Here is a 24,282-nt window from a genome sequence, read left to right on the forward strand (position 1 = left end):
AATTTATTAAAATTTTGCAAAGCAAAAATTTTGCAAAAATTTTTTATTTTGCTCCTTTTTTCTAGTTTCTTGAGGTAGGAACATAGTTTATTGATTTGAAAACTTTTATCTTTAGTACTATACATTTCCCTGTCAGAACTGCTTTAGTTGTATCCCACAAATTTTGATAAGCGTATTTTCATTTTTGTTCAGTATATTGTTAAATTTCCTTCATGACTTGTTGACCCATGGATTACTTAGAACTGTGTTGTTTTATTTCCAAGTGTTTGGAGATTTTCCTGCTTTCTGTTACTGATTTTCAGTTTAATTCCAGTTTAATTCCATACATATTCTCACGGGATCTCAAAAGGACATAAGGTAGGATCACAGTTTCTTGGAATTCTTTGTAAGTCTGGCTTGGTTTTGTGGACATAGTTTTCCGGGTTCAGGCTCAGCATCTTTACCTTCATTTTGGCTGCTAGGTGTCCTAGATTCCCCGAGCCTTTCCTACAAGTTTGGGTTACCCCTGCCTTCTAAATAATCAATTTTTTAAAGTTTATTTATTTATTTTGAGAGAGAGAAAACATGTGGAAAGGGCAGAGAGAGAGGCAGAGAGAGAGAATCCCAAGCAGACTTTGCAGTGTCAACACAGAGCCCAGTGTGGGGCTTGAACTCATGAACTGTGAGGTCATGACCTGAGCCAAAATCAAGAGTTGGACGTTTAACTGACTGAGCCACCCAGGAGCCCCTATAATCAATTATTTTTTAAAGAAATGAGAAAGTGAGAAGAAAAGTTTTTCATATGTAATGTACATTTTTATCTTTGTGTCACTTATTTTTTTTATGTAGTCCAAATTTCCATCAGGTGTCAGTTTCCTTCCGACTGAAGAACTTTTTTTAATGTTTCTTGTAACTTTCAGAATAAATCTTCTGGTTACATATTTTCTTGTTTGTTGTTTGTCTGAAAAAGATCTTTCTTTCACCTTCATTTTTGAAAGATACTTTTGCTGGATATAGAATTCTAGACTGACAGTTTTCTTTGTTTTAGTTTCTAATAAGAAGTCTACAGTCATTTTTGTTGCTTTGTTTTTACTGTTTCCCCCCCCCCCCACTGGCTGCTTCTAAATTTTTCTTTTTATTTATGATTTTCAGAAATTTGATAATGATGACCTTAGTGTATTTTTCTTGGTGTTTTATCCTTCTTGGGACTCATTGAGCTTCTTGAGTCTGTCAACGTATAGTTTTCTTTAAATTTAGAAAGTTTTGGGCTGTATTCAAATATTATTACACACACATACACAATTATGAAACTTCAATTTTACTTGTGTTAGACCAATTGACATTTTCCCACAGGTTGCTGAAGCTGTGTTTCTATTTTTTCAGTATTTTCCGTTTGTTTTGCCATGTTTCCAAGTTCATTGATCTTCTTTATGTCTAGGCTGCTGTTAATCCCATCTAGTAAAGCTTTCATTTCATATACAGTATTTTTCACTTCCAGAAATTTCATTTCATTTTTTCATTTCTCTCCATTTTTCTCAGTAGCTTCATGTTTTCCTTTAAATCCTTGAGACCATTTACAGTAGCTTTTTAAATTCATTGTCTGCTAATTTAATTACTTTTGTCATTTCTAGTGATGATTTTCTTCCTGGTTTTAAGTCACAATTTGCTGATTGTTTGCATACCTAGTAATGTTTTTATTGGATGGCAGACTTTGTAAATGTTACATTGTTGAGTGTTTGTGTTTTGTTGTTTTTCTTTAAAAAGTATTGAAATGTGGTGTGCCTGGGTGACTCAGTTGGTTAAGCATCCAACTCTTGGTTTTAGCTCAAATCATGATCTTATGGTTCATGCGGTCAAGCCCTGAGTTGGAATCCACGATGACAGCATGGAGCCTGCTTGGGATACTCTCTCTTCCTCTTTCTCTATCCCTCCCCTGCTCGTGCACTTATGCGCACTCTCTTCTCTCTCAAAATAAATAAAGAAACAAACTTAAAAAAATAAAATGCTACTTGAAAAAAGTATTGAAATTTGTTTTTTGGAAGGCAGTTAAGTTATTTGCAGATCTGGTTGATCTTTCCAAGGCTTGTTTTAAAATTTTGTTAGAAAAGATTTATAGAAACCTTTGCATTGGGCTAATTAGCCCTACTACTAAGTCGCGATCTTTTTTGGAGGGTTGTCAAGATTTTTATATTCTGGATGAATGGGATCCAAATATTTCCCATCCCTATGTGAGCTCCAGAAAAATTTCAGCTAATAGGTCCCTTGTTCTTTGCTCAGCTTCAGGATAATTGTCATTCTGTACACGCTCAGATTATAGTTCATCCAAAGACTCACCGGATCCTTATCTGGACTTCTGGAGTTCTTTACATAGCTCCGTTCTCTGTTCCACAATTTTTAGCTTCCTCAGTCTTCCTAAATGCTAATTTTTATTCCTCAACTCAGCAAGATAAGTATATTATTCTTGGATTTCCCCTTTTTTGCCCCATGGTCTGAAAATTGCCTCCAGGAAAAACATGAGAGATCCTAGGACTCAACTTATTTGTTTCCTTTCTCTTAGTCTTCCACTCCTTTTAAGCCAATGTCTGAAAGCATTTTTCCACATATTTTCATCAGTGTTTAAGTTGTTTATAATGATATGGCTAGTTTCACATGATCAGAAACAAAAATTTTCACTTTGGTTTTTGTACTAACATGGTATATCCTGTAAATCATTCTATATGAATGTATAGAGGTCATTTTTTATAGTTTTCTAAAACTCCATTATATGTGTACATATCATAGTATGTTCAACCAATCTCTAGTATGCAATTTAGGTAGTTTCTAATCTTTTTGCATTTACAAATTATTTAAAAATAATGCTGTAATGAATAATCTGATGCATATGTATTTTAAGAATTTTTGAAGTGTATATTCAGGGTAAATTCCTAAAAGTGTGATTACTGGGCCATAGGGTAAATGCATATGTAGGTTTGTTAGATATAATTGTTTTCCTCCATATAGGTTGTACTCTTTTGCTTTCCTACCAGTAGATGAGAATGCTTATTTTCCCACAACCTCCACAACAGAATATGTCATCAAGATTTTTAATTTTTGCCAATCTGATCATTTAAAAAATCTCAGAGTAGTTTTGATTAGAGTTTCTTTCATTCTGATTGAATTTAAGGATCTTTTTACATTTTTACAAAAGTTTTATTTATTTTTGAGAGAGGGAGAGGGAGTGGGTTTTGAGAGGGAGGGGCAGAGAGAGAGGGAGACAGAGAATCCCAAGCAGACTTCACACTGTCAGCACAGAGCCTGACGCAGGGCTCAAACTCATGAACTGTGAGATCATGACCTGACTTGAAACCAAGAGTCGGATGCCCAACCCACTGAGCCACCCACATGCCCCTTTTTTACATGTTTAAGAGCCTGTTTATCTCTTTTAAAAATTGTTCGTGTCTTATGTTCATTTTTCTGTATGATTTTTTTAGTGTCTTGTCCTAAAATTTTAAAGTTATTTATATATTTAGAGATATTAATCTTTTGCCCAAGATATAAGTTACAAATATTTTTTTCCCAGTATGTAATTTGCCTTTCAGTTTTGTCTAGGGTATTTTTTGCATTGCAGTCTTTTTTCCTTTTTATTTTTATGTAATGAAAGTAATTAGTCTTTTCTTACATTGCATTTAGGTTTTGAGTCATAGTTAGAAACCCTTGCCCCACACTGAGGTTATAGAAAATTCATCCATTTTCTTCTAATACTTGTATGATTTTTTGGTTTTTACATTTAGATTCCTGATCTGTATGGGTTTTATTTTTGTGTGTGCTGAGTAATGGATCTAATTTTTATTTTTTTTTCAAACGGCTGTCCAGTTGTCTCAGTACTGTTTATTAAACACCTTCATCTTTGGGGCGTCTGGGTGGCTTAATCCATTGGGCATCTGACTTCAGCTCGTGTCATGATCTCACCGTTCGTGAGTTTGAGCCTCGCATTGGGCTCTGTGCTGACTGCTCGGAGACTGGAACCTGCTTTGGATTCTGTGTCTCCTACTCTGTCCCTTCCCTGCTCACATTCTCTCTCTCTTTCAAAAATAAGTGTTTTAAGAAAAACCTTCATCTTTTGGGGCGCCTGGGTGGCGCAGTCGGTTAAGCGTCCGACTTCAGCCAGGTCACGATCTCGAGGTCCGTGAGTTCGAGCCCCGCGTCAGGCTCTGGGCTGATGGCTCGGAGCCTGGAGCCTGTTTCCGATTCTGTGTCTCCCTCTCTCTCTGCCCCTCCCCCGTTCATGCTCTCTGTCTCTCTCTGCCCAAAAAAAAAATTAATAACATCTTTAAAAAAAAAACGTTGAAAAAAAAAAGAAAAACCTTTTTAGGAGGGCCCTGCATTTGGGCTAATTCTCTACTCTTACCATCTTGCCGTTCTTAAGTTTTAAATAAGGAAGCTCCCATTTTCATTTTTCATTGGCCTTAAAAATTAAGTAGCCAATCATAATGATATTTAAGGTATTTGACTCAGGTAGTGGCAGTAGAACGGGAAAGTAATTTAATAGATTCAGAATACATTTTGGAGGTAGTAAACATTGGCATGTACTGGTAATTAATGTGGGAATGTAGAAAAAGATGTTAAGAATGACTTGGGAATTTTTTTTTTAAAGATCTTATTTTCAAGTAATCTCTGCACCCAACATGGGCTGAAGCTCACACCTCTGAGATCAAGAATTGCATGCTCTACACACCCAGGTGCCCTGACTTGGGAATTTTTGAGTCAGTGGTTGCTGAGGCTGGGAGTAGGAGCAAGAATTGATAGCAGACAGGATTAGGGCCTTTGGGGGTGATGGGAATATACTAAAACTGGATTGTGATGTTGGTTGCATAACTATAAATTACTGAAAATCATTGTCTAGATGATCTAGATGTCTAGATGAACGCTATGGTAAATATAAAGCTGTTAAAATATTAACAGATTGAGATGCCTGTGGTTATGTCAAGGAGTGCTGTTATTATTCCCATTTTACAGATAAACAAACTGAAAGAGAAGTGAAAAATAAGAGCTTCATGGTTATATAGTTACTAAGTGTAATATCCAGTATTGGAACTCAAGTCTTTTTGACACTAAGGCTTCACTCTTGACAACTATAACATAATCACTTTCTATTTTAAAATTATTTTTGTTGTATCTCACTGATCAGAGGCTCTCTTGAAATTATAGGACAGAAAGGAAAGAGGAAAGAGACTGGAAAATTGTGTTGACCCTTTAACACTGGTGCTTTCATTTCCCCCTTAATATAGGTGGCACAGCAAGGCATCCTGTGTTTTGTTTTTTTTTTTCTTGCGTGAGTTGTATTACCACACCTTATTTGGCTCTTTAGCAAGTTATTCAAGTCATTAGGTTACCAAATAGTTTCATTAGACCCATTGGTAGCTTGAAAGAGTGACTGTATCTTCCAAAAATGCTTACTTCTAGGGAAAGTGGATGCATATAATTGACCATATATAATCCTTGGTGCATTTCATGATTAGTAGGCCATTGGCATGAAGATTGCTATATATATTTTTTAATGTTTATTTTTGAGACAGAGAGAGACAGAGCATGAATGGGGGAGGGTCAGAGAGAGAGGGAGACACAGAATCTGAAGCAGGCTCCAGGCTCTGAGCTGTCAGCACAGAGCCCGACACGGGGCTTGAACTCACGGACCATGAGATCATGACCTGAGCTGGAGTCGGACGCTTAACCGACTGAGCCACCCAGGTGCCCCGAAGATTGCTATATTAATAAGCATTAAATGTAGAGAGATTTGGTCAAAAGGTACAAACTTTCACTTAAAGATGAATATGTTCTAGGACTCTAGTATACAGAAAGGTGACTCTAGTTAACAGTACTGTAGTATATTCTTGAAATTTGCTGACAGAGGATATCTTAATCATTCTCACCACATATGTGGACACACACATGTACAACGGTAACAAACTGGGGTAATGGATATGTTAACTATATTGTGCTAATTATTTCACAATATAGTAAATTATGTTTACACCTTAAACTTATGCAATTATATTCATCAATTATACTTTAATAAAGCGGGGGGGGGGCGGAGGGGGAAGCATTTAAGTGCCTACTGTGCTAGGTGCCAGGGATATAAATGATCATCAAAACAGGCATAGTCTCTGACCTCCTACAGCTTCTTCTGTAGTGGAAGAAGCAGACATTATACTTAAACAAAACATAATTCTAAAATATTAAATTGTGCTAGACTCAACAAAGGAAATATAAGGTGCTCTTAGAGCACATAACAAAGAATCCTGGTTTTAACTGGGGTCTAATGGAAGACCTCTATCGTGAAATAACATTTAAAGTGAGTCCTGAAAGAGTTGTAGAAACTAGCGAAGCAAAGGGAGGGAAGGGTAAGCAGCTTTCCTAAGAGAGGAATAGTCTTTCTAAAAGCCTTGGGGCACAAAAAAGCTTGGCTGATGACTATATTATATAATGGAGTATTTAGAGAAGGAGAAGGCATGAGAATTTGGATACTGTGCAAAGGATTTGGAATTTTATTTCAAGAGTAGTGAGATGCTACTGAGGAGTTTTCAGCTGGATAATTGTATCATCTAATTAAAATTGTAAGAAGATCTTTTGGCCACTGTGGAGCATGGATCCAAGAGGATTCTGCTGTCTTCTGAAGAAATCTTAAGAATTAACTATGGGCCTTATTATAAATGGGAAAACCATTTCAACTTTTAAAAACCAGTTTTCAAAAGCCATGTTGTAATTAAGTGATTGTGAATGAGAAAAACGATTGGTAAATCAGTCTATCTCTGAAGAAACTGCAAATCAGTGTTTCTCAAACCCTAAGGCACATTCAAATCACACAGGTATTTTGTTAAATTATAATTTAGTCAAGCTAGAGAATTTCTGCGTTTCCGCATTTCTAACAAGCTCCTAGGTGATGCCTATGCCATTGGTTCTTGGCTTATACTTGAGTAGCAAGTGACTAGGCCATATTCTGTCTTCTAAATATATTCTATGGAATATATTCTGTCTTTGAATGCCTGTCAACCTTATTAGTGGTCTGGTCTGTTGTCAAACTATTTAAAACTAAGGGTTTTTTTTAAAATTTTTTTTAATGTTTATTTATTTTTGAGAAAGAGAGAGACAGAGCATGAACAGGGGAGGGTCAGAGAGAGGGAGACACAGAATCCGAAACAGGCTCCAGGCTCTGAGCTGTCAGCACAGAGCCCGACGTGGGGCTCGAACTCACGGACCATGAGACCATGACCTGAGCTGAAGTCGGATGCTTATTGGATGCTTAACCGACCAAGCCACCCAGGCGCCCCTAAAACTAAGGGTTTTAAGAGAGAAAGTTTTGAGGACATGGAGAATCAGGTCAAATATGGTTTTTATCTCTTCAGTAAATACCCTCTATACTGTATACTTCTTATCTACCTATCTAATATGTCTGCCTATCCCTTTCAGGGTTCAGTTACACTTCAGAAAGGTCTATATGCACTCAAAGTGATGTCCAAGACAAGTATACAGAAACAGTATGAGGCTCTAAAACTTGGCATCTCGTATTTAATGGGGTAATTTGGATCAGTAATTTGGGCTTACTCTATGCCAGACATTTTACCTGCCATATTCATTTAATAGGATGGGAACTCAGAAACACTTTTAGGGTAGTTTCTTGCCCAAGGATGTGTTAGCTCTGACTTATTTCATACCTGACTCTCTTATTCATTATCCTAATAAGTGCTATTTGGTTTGTTTCATGAGTTTTAATCCTAAATGTAGAAAACTCTTCAAGGCTCTTTATTTTTTGGGTTAAAGGCTGTGTATTTCTCTAAAGAGTTTATGGAGCGTTGCTGCTATATCTTAGTCATTTTATAAAGGTCCCAGGTGATAAACAGGCCTAGATTTTTTTTCTTTTTGAGGGGGGAATGGGTATTATCCTTCTTTAGCAATGCAACTTCTCTTTGTGGCATATTAATACAAGATCTTGGGAAGTGGATTGACCATGTAAAAGGAAGCATTTGAAATTATGCTTTATGATTGAGATTATGTTTGTTAGGAAAGATGGGGTAGGGAGTTGTCACATTGCTCCCTGGTTCTTAAGAAATGAGAACTAAACAACATCCAGTTTTAAAAAAAATCTAAATTTTGAATTACATAAAACTGTTAAACCAAATAGTGGTTCCTATTGATTTTCTTTACTGAGAAACAGAGAATTGTACAGTCTCATTTGGTAAGAGAGAACGCTGAAATTATTAACATTTCCACAGAAATGATAAATGCTCCTTTACATATAGAGTCCAACTGGATAGGCTCTACGCGGCCCTCCAACAAACCATATTTGTGTTTTTCCAGACGGTGTTGTGTCATTCTGGGTTTGTTTGACCCTCTCTTCTTGCGATTACAGACAGCGGTTTAAAAAAAATGTGTAATAGGCCTTGGTTTGGTTTGAAAACCTACAAAACAGCCATCTTCATGGCTCTGCAGTTGGCTTTTCAGGCCAGGGTAGGTTGCCGATGTACAGATAACTGCCAAGGCGCTTTGGCCCTAAACTCAGGAAAGAAGCAAAAGGAAAGTGAAGTTCCTGGCGGTAGCGTTTGTCCCGCTCAGAGAGCCCGGCGCTAGCGCATTCTTCGTGCAGTTATTGGCTGGGACTCTGCGTGCCGCTGTCGGCCAATGAAGACGCTGGAGATCTGGCCCTGGCCCGTCCCCTCTCGGTGCCCCGGGATGAGGCAGAGACTGAACAGCCGGTGAGCAAATCAACGGCATCGAGAAAGCCATGTCCGACTCCGTGCCTAGCGCTCAAGCGCTAACCCGCTGAAAGTTTCTCAGCGAAAAAGCCGGAAAGATCTGGACTCCGCTAAGAGGAACTGCCTTTGAGTGAGATGGTCCCAGAGGCCTGGAGGAGCGGACTGGTAAGCATCGGGAGAGTAGTGGGAGTTTTGTTTCTGCTTGGTGCCTTGCACGAGGCTTCTGCCATCGTTCGCTATGAGATTCTGGAGGAAAGAGAGAAAGGTTTTGTGGTGGGCAACGTGGTCACGGACCTTGGTTTGGATCTCAGCAGCCTGTCAGCACGCAGGCTACGGGTGTTGTCTGGAGCTAGCCGAAGATTCTTTGAGGTGAATCGGGAGACTGGAGAGATGTTTGTGAACGACCGCCTGGATCGGGAGGAGCTTTGTGGGACAGTGCCCTCCTGCACTGTAACTCTGGAGCTGGTGGTGGAGACCCCACTAGAGCTGTTAAGGGCGGAAGTGGTGATCCAGGATATCAATGACAACAATCCCACATTCCCTACCCGGGAAATGAAATTGGAGATTAGCGAGGCCGTGGCGCCAGGCACGCGCTTTCCGCTGGAGAGCGCGCATGATCCCGATGTAGGAAGCAACTCTTTACAAACCTATGAGCTGAGCCTAAATGAGTACTTTGCGCTTCGCGTTCAGACGCGAGAGGACGGCACCAAGTACGCGGAGTTGGTGCTGGAGCGCGCCCTTGATTGGGAGCGAGAGCCAAGTCTCCAGGTGGTGCTGACGGCTTTGGATGGAGGAACCCCGGCTCGCTCCGCTACCCTTCCCATTCGCATCACCGTGCTGGACGCGAATGACAATGCACCCGCCTTCAATCAGTCTTTGTACCGTGCGCGAGTCCTGGAGGATGCGCCGCCGGGTACTGTCGTGGTGCGAGTTCATGCAACTGATCTGGATGAAGGCCCCAATGGTGAAATCATTTACTCTTTTGGCAGCCACAACCGCGCCGGTGTGCGAGACCTATTCTCCTTAGACCTTGTAAGTGGGGTGCTGACAATCAGAGGTCGCCTCGACTTTGAAGACACAAAACTCCATGAGATTTACATACAGGCCAAAGACAAAGGTGCCAATCCCGAAGGAGCACATTGCAAAGTTTTGGTAGAGGTTGTGGACGTGAATGACAATGCCCCAGAGATTACAGTCACCTCTGTGTACAGCCCAGTTCCCGAGGATGCCCCTCTTGGAACTGTCATTGCTTTGCTCAGTGTGATTGATCTGGATGCTGGGGAGAATGGATTGGTGTCTTGCGAGGTGCCACCAGGTCTCCCCTTTAGCCTTACTTCTTCCCTCAAGAATTACTTTACTTTGAAAACCAGCGCAGCCCTGGATCGTGAGACTGTCCCAGAATACAACCTCAGCATCACTGCTCGAGATGCTGGAACTCCTTCCCTCTCAGCCCTTACAATCGTGCAGGTACGAGTGTCTGACATCAATGACAACCCTCCACAGTCTTCCCAGTTCTCCTATGATGTTTATGTTGAGGAAAATAACATCCCCGGGGTTCCAATACTAAATCTAAGTGTCTGGGACCCTGATGCCCCGCAGAATGCTCGCCTTTCCTTCTTTCTCTTGGAACAAGAAGCTGAAACTGGGCTAGTGGGCCACTATTTCACGATAAATCGTGACACTGGCATCGTGTCATCTGTAGTGCCCCTGGACTATGAAGATCGGCGAGAATTTGAAATAACAGTTCATGTCAGCGATGGGGGCACTCCAGTCCTGACCACCAACATTAGTGTGAACATATTTGTCACTGATCGCAATGACAATGCCCCCCAGGTCTTATACCCCCGGCCTGGCCGGAGCTCAATGGAGATGCTGCCCAGAGGTACCGCTGCTGGCTATGTGGTCACTCGGGTGGTAGGCTGGGACCCGGATGCTGGGCACAATGCCTGGCTCTCCTACAGCCTCTTGGGAGCTTCCAACCAGAGCCTTTTTGCTGTGGGGCTTCACACGGGTCAAGTCAGCACTTCCCGCCCAGTTCAGGACACAGATGTGCCCAGGCAGACTCTTATGGTCTTGATCAAAGACAATGGGGAGCCATCACTGTCCACCACGGCAACCCTGACTGTGTCGGTAACCGAGGAATCTCCTGAAGCCCGGGCTGAATTCCCCTCTGGCTCTGCCCCTCGGGAGCAGAATAAAAATCTCACCTTTTATCTACTCCTCTCTCTAATCCTGGTTTCTGTGGGGTTTGCAGTCACAGTATTGGGAGTGATCATATTCAAAGTTTACAAGTGGAAACAGTCGAGGGATCTGTACAGAGCACCTGTGAGCTCCCTGTACCGAACACCAGGGTCCTCTCTGCATGCAGACGCTGTGCGGGGAGGTCTGATGCCACCGCACCTTTACCATCAGGTGTACCTCACCACCGATTCACGCCGCAGTGACCCACTGTTGAAGAAACCTGGTGCTGCCAGCCCACTGGCCAGCCGCCAGAACACACTGCGGAGCTGTGATCCAGTGTTCTATAGGCAAGTGTTGGGTGCAGAGAGCTCCCCTCCAGGACAGGTAAGGGTTAGCATCCCAGAATGATATTAATGCTTTTTGATGCCTGGACCATGTTCAGAAAGGGATGGAGCTGTTGTTTTAGTGATGAAGATGTTTTCCTAATGATGCATCTACTTTTTCACCTTGCCCTGTGTAGATCAAACATCATGCGTTTGTGAAGGGGATGGCGTGGCTAGAGTGTGGTTTGTGGTCCCACATGGTGTAGAATTAACTGACTCCTGTGTGGCCCCAATTCACACCTTCAGCACTCACTTGGCGTCACAACTAACCAATCTTGCTAAGAGGCCATTAAATTATAACCCAAGATCTCAGCCCTCAGAGCTTAGTTTGGTGTCATTTGCAATGACAGCAAGCTGAGCTGCTAGATACCTCTAACAAGTGGCAGATGCTAGGAATACAACAACCACCTCATTTGTCTGTCTTTGTTTTGATTGCAACATCTGCATTAAAACTAATGGTCCGCTGATAATTTTCCTTTGCCTATGCATGCAGATCCTGTACCTCATTCTCAGGTGATTTTCAGTTAAACAAAATTCAGGGTGCCTGGGTGGCTCATTCGGTTAAGCTCCAGCTTTGGCTCAGGTTATGATCTTGAGGTTTGTGGATTAAAGCCCCACATCAGGCTCTGTGCTGACAGCTCAGAGCCTGGAGCCTGCTTTGGATTCTGTGTCCCTCTCTCTTTGCCCCTCCCCCATTCACACTCTGTCTCTCTCTCAAAAATAAATAAACATTTAAAAAATAAATAAAATTCTAGGCATCCTTTAACTTTTATTTCAAGTACACTGCTGGAAATAACGTGTACATTACCTACAAAATATTTTTATGTTATAATGGTAATGCATGTGTAATATAAAAAACTTGGGAAATAGAGAAAAGTACTAAAAAAATTAAAGCTAACAATAATCCCCAAATCTAAAGACATAATCACCATTAATTATAAAAGTAAAAGTAATCATTTATTTTGAAAGTAAATCTAGACAGTCCAAAAGAACATATAGTACAAATTGAAAGTTCTTTTGTACCCTAGCATTATTCCCCATCCTTCCAGCATTATTTTTTTAAGTATATACACAGTATAAAATGTAGGTAAATTTGTATCTTGAGAAAGGTAAAGCTTTCATTTATTCAGGCTGGTGTGCAGGTAACTGTAAAGCCTGTGTCTTTAGTGAAACCTATACACACTTCCGGTTGTGGGAGAGTCACTTATTTTATTACTAATAAGTGTATTATTGTTATTAACCCTTGGATTTGGCAGTTAGACAAATAGGGCTTCACCACTTATCAGCTATGAGTTCTTGGCTAAGGTAATCTCAGAACCTGGTATAAGTGTTAAAAAAAAATCTTATCTATTACGATTATTATTTTTATTCTTTACCCATCCAAAATCTTAACCACACCTTGAAATAAAATCTGGAGACGGCCAGAAATGACAAAGTAGAGGCATAAATGGGAAGACTAAGAAAAGATGAAAGCCAGAGAGAAGCAGCTGTCAGACTGGAAGTCAGACTGGGAATCAACTGGTATTTTCCTTAGAACAGTGTTCTCAAACTTGGTTGCACACTAGAATTACCTGGGGACCCCTTAAAAATTCTGAAGCCCAGGCCACATCCCAGACCAATTAAAGCACAATCTCTTGGGACACAGGGCTCAGTATTTTTTGAAGGTCCCCAAGTGATTCTAATGTGCAGACAAGTTTGAAAACTTCTGCCCTAGAATGTACCAGTCTGTCAGTTAACATATTTATGAAGCAAAGTGTTATTCTGGCATTCAAAGAACCAGGCTTATTGGGCCAGGCTGAACTTAGAAAATCCTGTCATTTCTCAACCTTAAGATATTACATAAAATAGCTCTATAAACTCATTGAATTACTTTGTTGTACACCTGAAATTAACATTGTGTGTCAAGTATACTCAAATAAATAAAATACATATGTATTATATAGAATAGCTCTAGAAGAGCAACATAGGGAAGACATAAGAGGATCCTTCAGTCATCTAAAGAGACAATCTTCCTAAACCACTAGCACATGGGGCACCTGGGTGGCTTAGTCAGTTAAGCATCTGACTTCCACTCAGGTCATGATCTTGCGGTTCGTGGGTTTGAGCCTCGTGTCGGACTCTGTTCTGACAGTTCAGAGCCAGGAGCCTGCTTTGGATTCTCTGTCTCCCTCTCTCTCTGCGCCACCCCCCCCCCCCCGCCCCCCCCCGGATTTTTCTTTCTCTCAAAAAAAAGAATTAAAAAAAAAAAAAAAAAGCTGGACAGTGGGTATGGAACCTCTCTGGGGAGTGACAAAAAGATTCTATAATTAGATTGTGGTGATGGTTGTATCCTTTTAGCATATTCACGTATACTAAAAGCATTAAATTGTGCATTTTATTTTTTAATGTTTATTATTTTTGGGAGAGAGGGAGGGAGGGGCAGGCAGAAAGAGAGGGAGATACAGAATCCAAGGCAGGCTCCAGGCTCCAGGCTCCAGGCTCCAGGCTGTCAGCACAGAACCGTGAGATCATTATCTGGCCGAAGTCCAATGCTTAACCTACTGAGCCACCCAGGCACCCTGAATTATGCATTTTAAATGGATGAATTGTATAGTATGTGAACTGTATCTCATTAAAGCTGTTTTTAAACTGTAGAATGGGAGAATCACAAACCTGGCATAAAAAGATCAAGTCAGGGATATGGGATTAAGGCTTTATGATATTCCAGTGCTAGTAATTGACCGTGTGCCTCTGTTGGTGTGAACTTGCAAATATGGAGACGTATAAGAGGTCTAGTTCTTAAATATGAAAGGTATCAGGAAAGGGCTAGTTTATGATCATACAGATTAAAAACTAGTAGAAAAATCATTTAAGATGTTATAGAGGGGTGCCTGGTTGGCAAAATCAGTTAAGTATCAGACTCCTGGTTTAGGGTCAGGTCATGATCCCAGGGTTGTGGGATCAGAGCCCTGAGTTGGGCTCCGGACTGTCAGTGTTGAGCCTGTTTGGGGCACTCTCTTTTCCTCTCTCTCTGCCTCCCCCCTACTCCCTCTCTCTCTCAAAAAAAATAAAAGAAATTTAAAACAAATGGCTTTAAAAAAAAGATATTATAGAAAGAGAGTCTTTTTTCTCAGACAAACCAGGTATGGGAGTGGGGGGAGTTCTAGTACTGCATGTATTAGTTGTTTAGCTTCACGCACATCTCTTAACCTCTCTGAACCCCAGTTTCCTCATCTATAAAATACAGATGACATCTTTCAAAATTGTTGTGTAAGTTAAAAGCAGTGCATATAAAGCATGCTGAATATAAAATATTCTTGTGAAGTATAAGTATTCAGTAAGTATTTCTTGGACTAATAAATGATAATATCAGTAATTCACCACTTAGTGAGTATCCCTATATGCAGACACTGTAAAAGACGAAAAGACACATTTCCTGTCATTATGGCATATAGAGTAGTACCATGGGAAACACATGCAAAAAAAAAAAATGACGGTGAAGATCTGCATAATACAAGAAGCAACCAGAGCAAAGGGAAAGAAACCCATAAGCCAGCCTGAGGAAATCAGGAAGATTTTATAGAGGTGGTGATTATTGAGCTGAGAAGTAAAAGTTAAGTAGTAGTTTATTTTTTTAAATTTTTTTAAAGGTAAATCTCTTTTTTTTTTTTAAATACGAAATTTGTCAAATTGGTTTCCATACAACACCCGGTGCTCATCCCAACAGGTGCCCTCCTCAATGTCCATCACCCACCCTCCCCTCCCTCCCATCCCTCATCAACCCTCAGTTTGTTTTCAGTTTTTAAGAGACTCTTATGTTTTGGCTCCCTCCCTCTCTAACCTCTTTTTTTTTCCCCCTTCCTCTCCCCCATGGTCTTCTGTTAAGTTTCTCAGTAAGTAGTAGTTTATTAAATAGTAAAGGGAAAAGGGAGGCAGGAAGGGCCTTTGCAGAAAATTTCATGCATATGGATAATGATACTTAATTATTGCTGAACCTTAAAGTATGTTTGTTTAACAGTCTTGGCAAGAGATAAAGTGAAGCAAGTAGGCAGGAGTTAGATCTTGAGTTACTTTTAGGCTTCATTCTGTATTCATGATAGTCACTGCAGAACTTTAAACCCCTATGTATGATGTCCTCAAGAGAGATTATCCTGGCACCCATAAGTAAAATAGATTGGGGATATTGCTACTGGAGACAAAGAGAACAGTTAGAAGCCTGTTAAAATATCTGAGGAGAAGATTGATAAATGCTTGAACCACCACAGTGGCAGTATAGGTGGAAGGTGTTGACTATAGTATAATCATCAGGACTTTTTAATTGACATGATTGAGGGAGTCAGGGAGAGAAATGAGTCAAGGATGGCTCTGCCTGTCCCTCCCCTGTTCTGATGGAGGTACTGGGTTGATGGTGGTATCATTCACTGTGATAGTGAATCCTGCCCAAAATACCTGGTAGGTCAGACTGATTTATACTTCCACCATTCCTATGAGAGGAGAGTTTGCTGTTTTTTGGTTAAAACACACACACACACACACACACACACACACACATATTCAGATCCCTCTCTTTGAGACCAGAATGTAGGTTGTTGGCCTCAAGAGGATAGTCAAAAGGATATTCTTGAGGCTTAAGGGTTTGGAAAAATCTGGAGAGGGATTAGAACCCTGGGTTTTGCTCCCGGTTTTCACACCCAGTGGTAACCTAGGTGAGGCTGCAGATGAGTTAAGAAATCTTATGTTGAGATCAGGCTGGACTTTTTCTCTTTGTGCTCTGGTGTGTTTGTCACTCAGATTATAGTTTGCAGGTAACTACAGTGTGAGATGATCTGTGTTTCTCAACTATGTGTTTGTGTGTGTATGTTTAAGGTGGTAGCCTGGCTCCTGGGAGGGTCTAGATCAGGGTTGAAGAAGAGTGAGATAAAGTCTCCACCTCCAGGAGGCCCCCAGGGGCCAAGTAAAAAGCTTGCTCTTTTGAAACTGTCTCTGTTGGTAATTAACAACAAATCAAGCATACCATGGTGTCAAATAAAGGGGATTTGTGGGCACAGTGCTATTAGTGGCTGATCTCAGTCATTCAAGGAAGCTATTAAATCTGTGAACGTTAGCATTCTGCCAAGCAATGAGATCTAGTCCTTAGCGCCTCCCATACACACTGATTCTTTACTGATTTGGAACATCTCCCTCTCCTGACTCCCTCCACCTTGCTTCATCTCCTTCTATACTGTCCTGGAAATCAATGAATGGTAATTCAGTGTATCACTAGCTAGTGCCTGAATAAGAGATTTTGTGTCTGCTACACCTCCTGTTCCAAAAGAAACGTGCACTGCATAAATTTAATTGGTTACATTAATGTGTAAGTCTTGTCTGCAAAGAGATGGATATGTTTCTGAATAATCTGCAGAAGGGCAGAGTTTTGAATATATGGCACTGCTTCTAATTTGCTGTTGCTCCAATACAATCAGACTGAGGCATAAACTACCCATTTCAAATATTGGTGGATGACAACGCTGGCTTGAACAAAGTGACCAGTCTCAAATGGCTACTCCTCTATGGGCTGCAGGTTGCTAGGGCTTTGGCTGTCTGTTTTCCCCGCCGAAAAGGGGCGGGGAAAGTTGGTGTGTTTGGGGGAAAAAAAAAGAACATACATACATGTTGTTTGCCTCTCATTAGAGGTAATAAACCTATAGAAGGAAATGCTGTTGAGTCGGAGGAAGGCAAAAAGATAGGTTTTTTCTTTTGTTTTGTTTTTTGGTTTTTTTTTTTTTTTTTTTTTTTTGTCCTCCAATGCTGCGACGCATTAACCCTGCTGCTATTGGGATGTTCTCTGCTCAGCCTATTGGCTGAACCTAGGAGCTGCTGTCTGCCAATCGGGTGGTGGAAGGCAGACAAATCTACCCCGCCACCAGCAAAAACGGCCTGTAACCCTTGCGGTGCCGGCCCAGCCGCACCAGAGCTGGCGCCACGAAGAGAGATAGGTGTCTCCAGCTGCTGTTGTCGTTTGGGGCGGGTCGGCTTCTTCTGCTTCCCAGGACCAGGTAGAGGACTAACGGGAAGCAGCAATGCTCCGCAAGGTGGGAAGCTGGGTAGAAATCTGCTGGGGGGCTACCCTTTTGTTCCTCATTTGCCACCTGGGTTACGTTTGTGGGCAGATCCGCTACCCGGTCCCAGAGGAGTCACAAGAAGGGACTTTTGTAGGGAATGTCGCCCAAGATTTCTTGCTGGATACAGAGACTCTGTCAGCTCGTAGGCTGCAGGTTGCTGGAGAGGTGAACCAAAGACACTTCCGTGTGGATTTGGACAGTGGAGCCCTGCTCATCAAGAATCCAATTGATCGAGAGGCACTGTGTGGACTCAGTGCCAGCTGCATCGTGCCCCTGGAGTTTGTAACTGAAGGGCCTTTGGAAATGTACCGAGCGGAGGTAGAGATTGTGGATGTGAATGATCACGCCCCCCGATTTCCTCGGCAGCAGCTAGACTTGGAAATTGGGGAGGCAGCTCCTCCAGGACAGCGTTTCCCCTTGGAAAAGGCTCAGGATGCAGATGTGGGGAGCAATTCTATCAGCAGCTATAGACTAAGCTCCAATGAACACTTTGCACTGGATGTCAAGAAGCGCAGCGACGGCAGCCTGGTCCCAGAGCTGCTCCTGGAGAAGCCTTTGGATCGAGAGAAGCAATCAGACTACCGCCTGGTGCTGACTGCTGTGGATGGAGGGAACCCCCCGAGATCTGGCACTGCAGAGCTCCGGGTATCAGTGCTGGACGTGAATGACAACGCCCCAGCCTTCCAGCAATCCAGCTACAGGATTAGTGTGTTGGAGAGTGCTCCTGCCGGCATGCTACTCATCCAGCTCAATGCCTCTGACCCAGACCTGGGTCCCAGTGGTAACGTCACCTTTTCTTTCAGTGGTCACACCCCTGATCGTGTGAGAAACCTCTTTAGCCTTCACCCTACTACTGGAAAGCTTACCCTTCAGGGGCCCCTAGACTTTGAGAGTGAGAATTACTATGAATTTGATATTCGGGCTCGTGATGGGGGTTCTCCAGCCATGGAGCAACATTGCAGCCTTCGGGTGGATCTCCTAGATGTAAATGACAATGCCCCCCACATCACAGTGACCTCAGAGCTTGGGACTCTTCCAGAAAGCGCAGAACCTGGCACTGTAGTGGCACTCATCAGTGTACAGGACCCTGACTCAGGGTCAAATGGAGACGTGAGCCTCCGTATTCCTGACCACTTGCCATTTGCCCTCAAGTCTGCCTTCAGGAACCAGTTCTCCTTGGTGACTTCTGGGCCCTTGGACCGAGAGGCCAAATCCAGCTATGACATCATGGTCACTGCTTCCGATGCTGGGAATCCTCCCCTGAGTACCCAGAGGAGTATTTTCCTCAATATTTCAGATGTGAATGATAACCCACCCTCTTTCTTCCAGAGGTCACATGAGGTGTTTGTTCCTGAGAACAATCGCCCAGGGGACCTGCTTTGTTCCCTTGCAGCCTCTGATCCAGACTCTGGCTTGAATGCACTCATCTCCTACTCTCTCCTGGAGCCCAGAAATCGAGATGTGTCAGCTTCTTCTTTCATCTCTCTGAACCCCCAAACAGGAGCTGTTCATGCTACTCGATCCTTTGACTATGAACAAACACAGACATTGCAATTTGAGGTGCAGGCCCGGGATCGGGGCAACCCACCTCTTAGTAGCACTGTGACAGTTCGTCTGTTTGTGCTGGACCTCAATGACAATGCCCCAGCTGTGCTGCGTCCTAGGGCCCGGCCTGGTTCTTTATGTCCGCAAGCTCTGCCTCCATCAGTTGGTGCTGGCCATCTAGTGACAAAGGTGACTGCTGTGGACTTGGATTCAGGTTACAATGCTTGGGTTTCCTATCAGCTCCTGGAGGCCCCAGACCCCAGCCTGTTTGCTGTCTCTCGCTATGCTGGGGAGGTTCGGACGGCAGTTCCCATCCCAGCTGATCTCCCACCACAGAAGCTGGTCATTGTAGTAAAGGATAGTGGTAGTCCACCACTCTCTACCTCTGTTACTCTACTGGTGTCCTTGGAGGAAGATACTCATCCAGTTGTCCCTGATCTTCGAGAATCTTCAGCTCCAAGGGAAGGAGAATCCCGCCTGACCCTCTATTTGGCTGTATCACTAGTGGCAATTTGCTTTGTCTCCTTTGGCTCATTCGTTGCACTACTGTCTAAGTGTTTGCGTGGGGCTGCCTGTGGAGTGACCTGCTTTCCTGCTGGCACCTGTGCCTGTCTCACCCGATCTCGAAGGAGGGAGGGGCTTCCTCCTTCCAATGGGATCCTGCGAATCCAGCTAGGGTCAGATGATCCTATCAAGTTTGTTGATGTGGGCGGCCACTCTCATGGCTGTACACCCTTGGCTTCTGCACCCACTCGGAGTGATAGCTTCATGATGGTGAAGTCACCCAGTGCACCTATGGCAGGGGAGCCTGTTCGCCCAAGCTGCCCACCCTCTGATCTTCTGTATGGGCTAGAGGTGAGACCTTTGCAGGCTCAGCCAGTGCTTGAGAGTTATTCTGATCCAAGCACATGGCTGGGTCATGTCCCTGGGACTGTTGGTCTCTCTGCAAGAGCCCATAGTGAGTGGTAATTATGTGGTAGATGGTGTGCTTTAGAAGTATTTTGTGAATAACCAGGAAGTTGTCACAGATTAGTACTTGAGGTGGATTATGTACCTGAAGGTAAGAAATGAAGGTAATGATCAAGAGCCAGGGTATTGTGGAAGCGTGGTGCCAGAATGTGGGAGCATAGAAGGCTATCCTGTACAGGGGTAGGATGTATCAGGCAGTCACCTAAACCCAAGAGGTTGCTTTCTCTTCCTGAATGAGGGGGGCAGGTTCTGGACTACCTTAACTCTAGGTTACCATTTCCCAATGAATCTAGGGTGACTGCTGTATTTGCCCCACAATATTAAGTACCTCCTAACCCACTATAGAGAGAACTCGCTGCTTGAAACAGCAGAGAGCACAAAGAGGGGAGAGCTGAAGGGGAAGTAGGGAGGCATCAGGATGCAAGCAGAGATCTTTTAGTCCAAGTCTTCAGGAATCCCATTCAGGTTCCCACTGAGATTTGAGCTAGATGCAAAAGAATTGGGGGCAGGGGAGCATTACTTCTTTGGGGGGGAAAGCAACATGTGAGTAAAATCACTTCATGTCAGAAAACTGGTTACAGCTGAGGAACTCAGAGGCAGCCACTCTGGAAGTCTTTAAGTAGACTTTTGAATTAGTGCAACCATAAATTCTAGAGACCACGCCTGGTTTCTACTCACTCTCCTGGGTGACCTGGATCAGTTCCAGGAATGTTCCCCCTACTAAAAGCTGTTATGCTCATTCCATAGCTCAAGTCGGGGATCTCACAAAAGCTGAGTCCTGTAACCATCAGCTGACATTGAGATTCCTCAAAGCATTGATGGAGAGTCAGAGCAAGGCTTTACAGGATCCTAACAAATGGTTTCTCTCACCTCAGCCATGTTTGGCAGAATGGCGTGGGTGGGGGGGTTCACATGGCTTTGCCTCCCCTGGAAGGACAAAATTTTGTTGGTTTAACAAAGTAGTGGAAACTTCTAAAGTCCTGAGGGAAGTTGCTGGGACAGAACACTGAGAAGTTTTGTACCACTTTGTCTTCCCTGTTGAGAACCATCTGAGCTGTCAAACTTTGCTGCCAAGGGGGCTGAATCAACCTGCAGCATGAAATGAGTGGGGAGGTAGGAGGCTTCATTGACACAGATTTGCCTGTTCCTAAGGTTTCCAGGACTGAGGGGACTTCATAATTGGTTGAGAGCAGACAGACTTTTTGGCCAATCAGACTCAGAGCAGAGGTGGGGGATCTGCTCTTCCTGCCCACCTCTCCTCCTCCTGTTCCCCAGCTCCACTCAGATTCAGTTCCCCTCCCCCCCCACCCACCCCCGCCATTTGGTGACTAAGAAGAACTGCTGCAGGCAGACATACCTCGGAGCAGTTTTTAAGAGGCTGGAAGGAGACATAAGAGATTTCAGCTGCTACATTCCAAGACCTGGGTCTGCCTTGGAGACAGGACAGCACAGAGTCAGTGTCCGGAAGGGACCTCTGGGTCATGGGGCCCAAGACACCCCCACAGCTCGCTGGGAAATGGCAAGTGCTGTGCATGTTGTCGTTGTGCTGCTGGGGCTGGGTGTCCGGGCAGCTTCGTTACTCAGTGGTGGAGGAGTCTGAGCCGGGGACGCTGGTGGGGAATGTTGCTCAGGATCTAGGCTTAAAGGTGACAGATCTGTTGAGCCGCCGACTGCGGTTGGGGTCTGAGGAGAATGGACACTTTTTTTCCCTGAGCTTGATGAGTGGTGCTCTGGCAGTGAATCAAAAGATTGACCGAGAGAGCCTATGTGGAGCCAGTACAAGCTGCCTGCTGCCAATACAGGTGGTGACTGAACACCCCCTGGAACTAATCCGTGTAGAGGTAGAGATCCTGGATCTCAATGACAACTCTCCTGGCTTTGCCACCTCTGAGCGAGAGATACGCATCTCAGAATCAGCTGCGCTTGGGGCCCGATTCCCACTGGATAGTGCCCAGGATCCGGACGTGGGCACCAATACTGTGAGCTTCTACACTCTAAGCCCGAGCAGCCATTTCTTTCTGAATGTGAAGACCCTAAAAGATGGGAAGCTATTCCCAGAGCTGGTGCTGGAGCAACAGCTGGACCGTGAAGCCCAGGCAAGACATCAGCTGGTGCTCACTGCTGTGGATGGGGGTATCCCAGCCCGCTCAGGGACGACCCTTATCTCTGTCATTGTACTGGACATTAATGATAATGCTCCGACTTTCCATTCCTCAGTTCTACGTGTGGGGCTCCCAGAAAATGCACCCATGGGTACACTGCTGCTCCGCCTCAACGCCACTGATCCGGACGAGGGCACCAATGGCCAACTAGACTATTCTTTTGGAGACCATACATCAGAAGTGGTGCGTAACATCTTTGGCCTAGACCCTAGCAGTGGAGCAATCCACGTGTTGGGTCCCATAGACTTTGAGGAGTCAAGTTTCTATGAAATTCACGCAAGAGCCCGTGACCAGGGACAGCCAGCTATGGAAGGCCACTGCATGATTCAAGTGGATGTAGAAGATGCCAATGACAACGCCCCAGAGGTACTGCTAGCCTCTCTGGTCAACCCTATCCTGGAGAGCACACCAGTGGGCACAGTAGTGGGCTTGTTTAATGTGCGGGACCGAGACTCGGGGAGAAATGGTGAAGTGAGCCTTGATATCTCCCTGGACCTGCCATTTCAGATTAAGCCTTCTGAGAACCACTACTCACTGCTAACCAGCCAGCCTTTGGACCGGGAGACCACATCCCACTATGTCATTGAGCTACTTGCTAGTGATGCAGGCTCACCTCCCCTGCATGCACATCTCACCATCCGGCTCAACATTTCAGATGTTAATGATAATGCACCCTACTTTTCTCAACAGCTCTATACTGCTTACATCCCTGAAAACCGGCCTCCAGGTTCCCTTCTTTGCACTGTGGCTGCCTCAGACCCAGACACTGGGGATAATGCCCATCTCACCTACTCCATTGTAGGGAATCAGATTCAGGGAGCCCCAGCTTCCTCCTTTGTATATGTCAACCCTGAGGATGGGCGGGTCTTTGCCCAGCGCACCTTTGACTACGAATTGTTGCAAATGATGCACATCGTGGTGGGTGTGCGAGACTCTGGCTCTCCCCCATTGCACTCGAACACATCTCTGCATGTGTTTGTCCTGGATCAGAATGATAATGCACCAGCGGTGCTGCACCCAAGACCCGGCTGGGAACTCTCAGTCCCCCAACGTCTCCCTCGCTCTGCTCCTCCTGGCTCCTTGGTCACCAAAGTGACAGCTGTGGATGCTGATGCTGGCCACAATGCATGGCTCTCCTATTCACTGTTGCCACAGTCTACAGCTCCAGGACTGTTCCTGGTGTCTGCACATACTGGGGAGGTGCGCACAGCCCGGGCCTTACGGGAGGATGACTCTAACACCCAGCAGGTTGTGGTCCTGGTGAGGGACAATGGTGACCCTTCTCTCTCCTCTACAGCCACAGTGTTGCTGGTTCTGGAGGATGAGGACCCTGAGGAAATGCCCAAATCCAACGATTTCCTCACACTCCCTCCTGAGCGTTCAGACCTTACCCTTTACCTCATTGTGGCTCTTGCAGCCATCAGTCTCTTATCCTTAGTCACCTTCACCTTTCTGTCAGCTAAATGCCTTCGGGGGCACACAGATGAGGATGGGGGTGGGGGCCAGTGCTGCAGGCACCAGGACTCACCCTCTCGGGACTTCTATAAGCAGTCCAGTCCCAACCTGCAGGTGAGCTCAGACGGCACACTCAAGTACATGGAGGTGACACTGCGGCCCACAGACTCACAGAGCCACTGCTACAGGACGTGCTTTTCACCAGCCTCGGATGGCAGTGACTTCACTTTTCTAAGGCCCCTCAGTGTCCAGCAGCCCTCAGCGCTGGTGCTGGAGCCTGATGCCTTCCGGTCCCGCTCTAATACACTGCGGGAGAGGAGCCAGGTGAGGGGCTCAACACTGACCAGGACACCCTTTGTGGGCTGCAATGGAGAAGCAGCCCATCCACAAAAGGGACTTTGAATTTATGTCCATTCCTCTCGGGAGGGGGTGGGGGTGTGGGAGTGGAGGATGGAGCTCAGTGTTGCCTGCACTCCACCTGATTGTTGGGACCATTTGGACTGATTGTGTGGAATGCCAATGTGGGGATAGGACTCTGAGTACCAGGAGGTGGTGGTGATTATAGGTGAGGGGAAGTAAGACCAGTCCCTGCTGCCCTCACTCAGAAAAGGCTGGGGCCCAGCAGTCTTTATGGCTAGGGTTGGGGAGCAGAGGGTGGTCCTTGGTGGAGGCAGTCATGGATCTATGCCTGCATCCAGCCTCCTTGACTCCCAAGCCAGCCAGCTTGCTGTGCCAGTCTTTAAGTTTCCTCTTCCAGTCCCTTATCTGTGACTTCACTGTTAATGTAAACCTTCCTTAT

The 24,282-nt window shown here is 44.3% G+C and overlaps 2 protein-coding genes and 1 pseudogene across 4 annotated transcripts in view; all 3 read left to right on the forward strand.

Moving 5' to 3' along the window:
• Positions 1-8,771, forward strand: part of LOC125935041 (protocadherin gamma-A12-like) — a 31,973-nt pseudogene extending 23,202 nt beyond the window's left edge.
• The window catches only part of PCDHGC3 (protocadherin gamma subfamily C, 3), a 38,331-nt gene continuing 18,376 nt past the window's right edge, over positions 4,328-24,282 (forward strand). Inside the window, exon 1 of one of the 3 annotated variants that reach the window (XM_049648491.1) lies at positions 4,328-11,273. In XM_049648491.1, coding sequence (XP_049504448.1) covers positions 8,844-11,273 — 2,430 coding nt within the window. In that variant the 5' untranslated portion in view covers positions 4,328-8,843. Of the gene's footprint in view, positions 11,274-21,347; positions 23,808-24,282 lie in introns of those variants that run through there. The other 2 variants (XM_049648492.1, XM_049648493.1) reach the window with 2 other exon arrangements.
• On the forward strand, positions 16,243-20,697 carry LOC125934884 (protocadherin gamma-C4). The gene has a single exon (XM_049648494.1). It carries the CDS (start codon positions 17,311-17,313, stop codon positions 19,864-19,866), a length of 2,556 nt encoding a protein of 851 aa, XP_049504451.1. The 5' UTR covers positions 16,243-17,310; the 3' UTR covers positions 19,867-20,697.

The sequence above is a fragment of the Panthera uncia genome (genome assembly GCF_023721935.1).
Source record: "Panthera uncia isolate 11264 chromosome A1 unlocalized genomic scaffold, Puncia_PCG_1.0 HiC_scaffold_17, whole genome shotgun sequence".
Lineage (NCBI taxonomy): Eukaryota > Metazoa > Chordata > Mammalia > Carnivora > Felidae > Panthera > Panthera uncia.

Bases quoted from the DNA above. Each gene is read 5' to 3' on its own strand.
- LOC125934884 (XM_049648494.1), top strand. From the start codon at position 17,311: ATGCTCCGCAAGGTGGGAAGCTGGGTAGAAATCTGCTGGGGGGCTACC.